This window comes from Anopheles darlingi, chromosome 2 (assembly GCF_943734745.1).
Source record: "Anopheles darlingi chromosome 2, idAnoDarlMG_H_01, whole genome shotgun sequence".
NCBI lineage: Eukaryota > Metazoa > Arthropoda > Insecta > Diptera > Culicidae > Anopheles > Anopheles darlingi.
The window spans coordinates 352,501-356,361 of NC_064874.1; the positions used below are offsets into that span (position 1 = coordinate 352,501).

General features: G+C 40.6%; 1 protein-coding gene across 1 annotated transcript; it reads left to right on the plus strand.

Annotated features, from left to right (window-relative positions):
* The first annotated feature begins 1,247 nt into the window (after positions 1–1,247).
* LOC125950070 (uncharacterized) lies at positions 1,248–3,723 on the plus strand. Its single transcript, XM_049677662.1, has 2 exons — positions 1,248–1,541; positions 1,609–3,723. Exons 1-2 carry the CDS (start codon positions 1,357–1,359, stop codon positions 2,750–2,752), a joined length of 1,329 nt encoding a protein of 442 aa, XP_049533619.1. The 5' UTR covers positions 1,248–1,356; the 3' UTR covers positions 2,753–3,723.
* The last annotated feature ends 138 nt before the right edge of the window (positions 3,724–3,861 follow it).

Consider the following 3,861-nt stretch of genomic DNA (forward strand, 5'->3'; position numbering starts at 1 on the left):
GCTTGTTGCTCTGATTATCTCTCTCTCTCTCTCTCTCTCTCTCTCTCTCTCTCTCTCTCTCTTCCTCTCTCTTTCTCTCTCTCTCTCTCTCACTCTTTAATTCTCTATTACTCCCTTTTCGACTGACCCCAGTATAATGTAGCGATAAGTAGCACGGAGAAGAGTGAATAGTGAAAAAAGTGGCCACACACTCTCGCCGTTTTCAAATGTTCCCATCGGATTCACCTTCGTCACTCGGTACCGTACCGTGGCATAAATCATATTAATAAGAATTTATGGTGCGCAATGTGTGCATTTTCGTAAAAAAACGAGTTCTCGTGGAAGATTTGTGCTTTACTAAAGGTGCAGAAAGTGGACAAAGGTATTTGAATTTTCAAACAACAGATAGACGATGCAAATACATACGAAATCCTCGTTTAGGATTAGTTAGACTATGTTAAACTACGCAAACGATCATTAAGTGCAGGTTTCCAGCCCGGACCAAAATAAATCTCTAATTTTGATGTGAAAGTCATATTTAGATTGGTCACTGGGATAAAGTTATGTGAATTAAATATCAAATAAAACATTCTATCCCAAGATTGGTTTATATTTCACAGAACTTTTCACACCATTTTTTTTTCAAAGTAAATTTTAGTTTTTCACGAGGTCTTTCGGAAAGCTCCAGCACCTTTGGATAAGCTTCAAATTTCTCAGATACGAATTGCATGCCACAAACAGAATTGTCGTGAGCATTTTATCAGTTTGCATACAAGCTACACCCTTCGAGAACTCCTAAAAGCGAACAGGGTGGCAACGTGGAAATTATTCCATTAATTTTTTTCTCTTCATTTGCTTCACATTTGTTGTATACAGAAATTAGTAAATTGCAGTCTAAATCTGAAAGAATGAAACAGTTTCGTTATACAAATTATTACAACTGACATTCGTTCAACTAATTATTTATTGCCTATTATTCCGTGAATACACCAAAGATTATGCTATTTGATTGGTCAAATTCCTTAATTATGATGTCAAACCATTGGAATACACCAACTCGATGAACTAAAATAAATATAAAAACGAAATGCACATCTTGTCACAACAAAGAGACATGCGAAGCGTTAATGTTAAATTTTATAACAATGATAATTCAAATAATGATATTACTATCACGTTACCACCCTGTATGACCGACGCGACAATAACTCGAAGTTTATAACTCGTTTCTACGAACTTGCTTACGCATACGTTATGTTTCGCGTGTTATTGGGATTTTTGGAATCTGTTTGTGTTTGTTCGAGCGCCACGCGATAAGAATATTTGGATTGATAAAAGGGTATAGTAAAGCGATCCGGAGCAAACATAGATATAGAAATGTCCAACGAGCGTGAGGCGGCTTTCCTGAAGGAAGAACTTCCAAAGCAGATTCTTGTTCATTCGCCAGAATTAGAAGACGATGGAGTGTTTTCAGAGGTGGAGCTAACAACTCCAGAACATTTGGATGGGTTTATGTCCACCATTCACAAGTTATCGTTTCAATACCATAAAAAGGATGGCAGGTAAGCAAAAGATGGCAGGTTCCCATCGTTCTTTTGAGCTAATCTTATCTTCTCCCTCCGACGACAGTGATGTACGTAGATTGGACCTAATGGTGAAAGTAATGAAAGGCAGTGATGAGTTTCGCGAATCTTCATTAACTAAAATACAATTCGGAAATGAAATCTACATCTACACGCACGTGCTCCCGGTATTCCGCGATTTACTGGCTGGAACAGAAGTTCAGGCAGACTGGTACCCCGGAGTGTACTTCGGTGAGGCTGGTTCCTTTCCTAGCTACAGCGATCAGTATGAAACGATGCTGGTGCTAGAAAACATATCACCCCTGGGTTATGTGGCCGGTCCTCGATTGGATCTAGAGGAGACGCATCTTCGATTAATGGCTCGTAATATTGCATCATTCCATGCTTGCACGTACGCTCTGCGTATTCGTAACGATCCTCGTTTGCAGCAGTTGATCGATGGTATTACACCACTTGACTATGTGCATGGAGATAAAACGTTCACCAGCTATGATGTGCTGTTAAGACTAGGTGCTGACCGATGGTACAGCTACCTAGACAAACATCCAGAGTTGCTTGAGAAACTGAGCTTCAAACAGGACATGGAACAGCTGCGAAAACGCTATGAAGCTACACCAATACGGTTGATGCAGAAACTGCTCGCACGAGATGATGTGTTTTCGGCGATTCTCCACGGTGACTATAACAGAAACAATGTTCTGTTCAAGCTAGATGATACTGGCAAACCGATCGCTCTGAAGATGTTCGACTTTCAAGAAAATCGTTACGCCACACCGGCCATTGATTTGGCCTTTTTCATGTACATGAGCATGACAGAAGAACTGCGAGAGCGGTGCTGGGATAGTCTTTTAGAAGACTATCATAGCACAATGTTACGTTCGTTGGCCGCGATACTAAAGGTAAACGAAAAGGATTCTCTTCTTGATTCTTACCGTTTCAAACCGTTTATAGAGCATTTCAAACGACACGCAACTTACGGTGTATTCGTAACGCTCCACTTTCTACCGTGGATGATGTGTTCTGAGGAAGAGTGCAAACAACTATCATACCACTTTGCGCGAGATCTGCACTCCAAGGAACTGGCCCACTGGACCCTAGTGTGCGGTGGAGAAGAAGTGGACAAACGACTGGCGGGGGTACTGCAGCATGCCAGTAGCAAAGGCTACTTTGCCATTGTTGATGAGGATTAGAGCGGCGCCCTTTCTTGTGCGTTTGATATTGGGAACGAATTTATTGTTGCATTTAATAATTTCATATCAACTTCCTAAGTCACTAAAAGTGCTTTTATTATTACGATTTTTTACGAGAGAAATAAAACAATTTCACCTAATATTACGTAATAAGATGGGTTAAATCTTACAAAAAATCCTTCAATGGTTGCGTTCCACAACGTAGCCCGATAACCGTCAAGCTATCCTTGACTATCGTTTGAAGTAGAAACAAACGTCCTCTCGTATAGTCGACTGCTAAGTTTAAGATGCATGCACCGGCGTGGCCTGTATAGTCCTCTCGTATTCCCCACGGGAAACACCGATGACCAACAGTTTCTTTCGTTCACCGTATTGTGTCCAAGAAAAGAGATACCTTTATACCTTTATGGTTTGATTTGGTACATTCTATTCACTATGTAAGATCCTTTATTTGCCTTAGAAAGTCACACATTTTCAGCACGTTCTGATTGAGTTGCGGTCATGTTGAAGTCATCGTCAGCGTCGTCGTCTTCGAATGAGTTTGGTCGTCATGTCCCCTGTGTATGCGAATCGTATCATTATGCATTTGATACTAAAGCAGACCTATGGTCACTTACGATAGCCGTTAGTAGCTGTTGCTTTGACGCGGCCATTTACTAGGCACCGAATGAAGACCGAAAAGAACACATTTCGCTTCGCTCTAACGCGATAGCTACTGATTCAGCACGAGTTTCTACCTCGTGTGCACGCATGAAGCTGCAACGCTCGACGTTACGTGAATCATTATCAGAGAAAGAGGCTTGCAATGGTTTTGGTTTTTTTTTTCTTTTTGTTACTCCAATCTATTGTGATTTGCTAGAGAATGGATGCATCTTACGATTTTTTAAAGTTATATTCTTCAGTTACTAATATTGGCATACATTTGTTGTAGGTTGGCTCAATGCTTATATACTCTTGTTTTTCATGTTGACTTCACCAAAAGCATGAATTGATTCTGCTTTCCTCATGCACCTCTTGGCAACATGTTCTGACGGGGAAGAACGGGCTCACAATCTTAGCACAATTCGACATCGTTTCGGCCATGTAAAAAGAGATAAAATATATAGTTC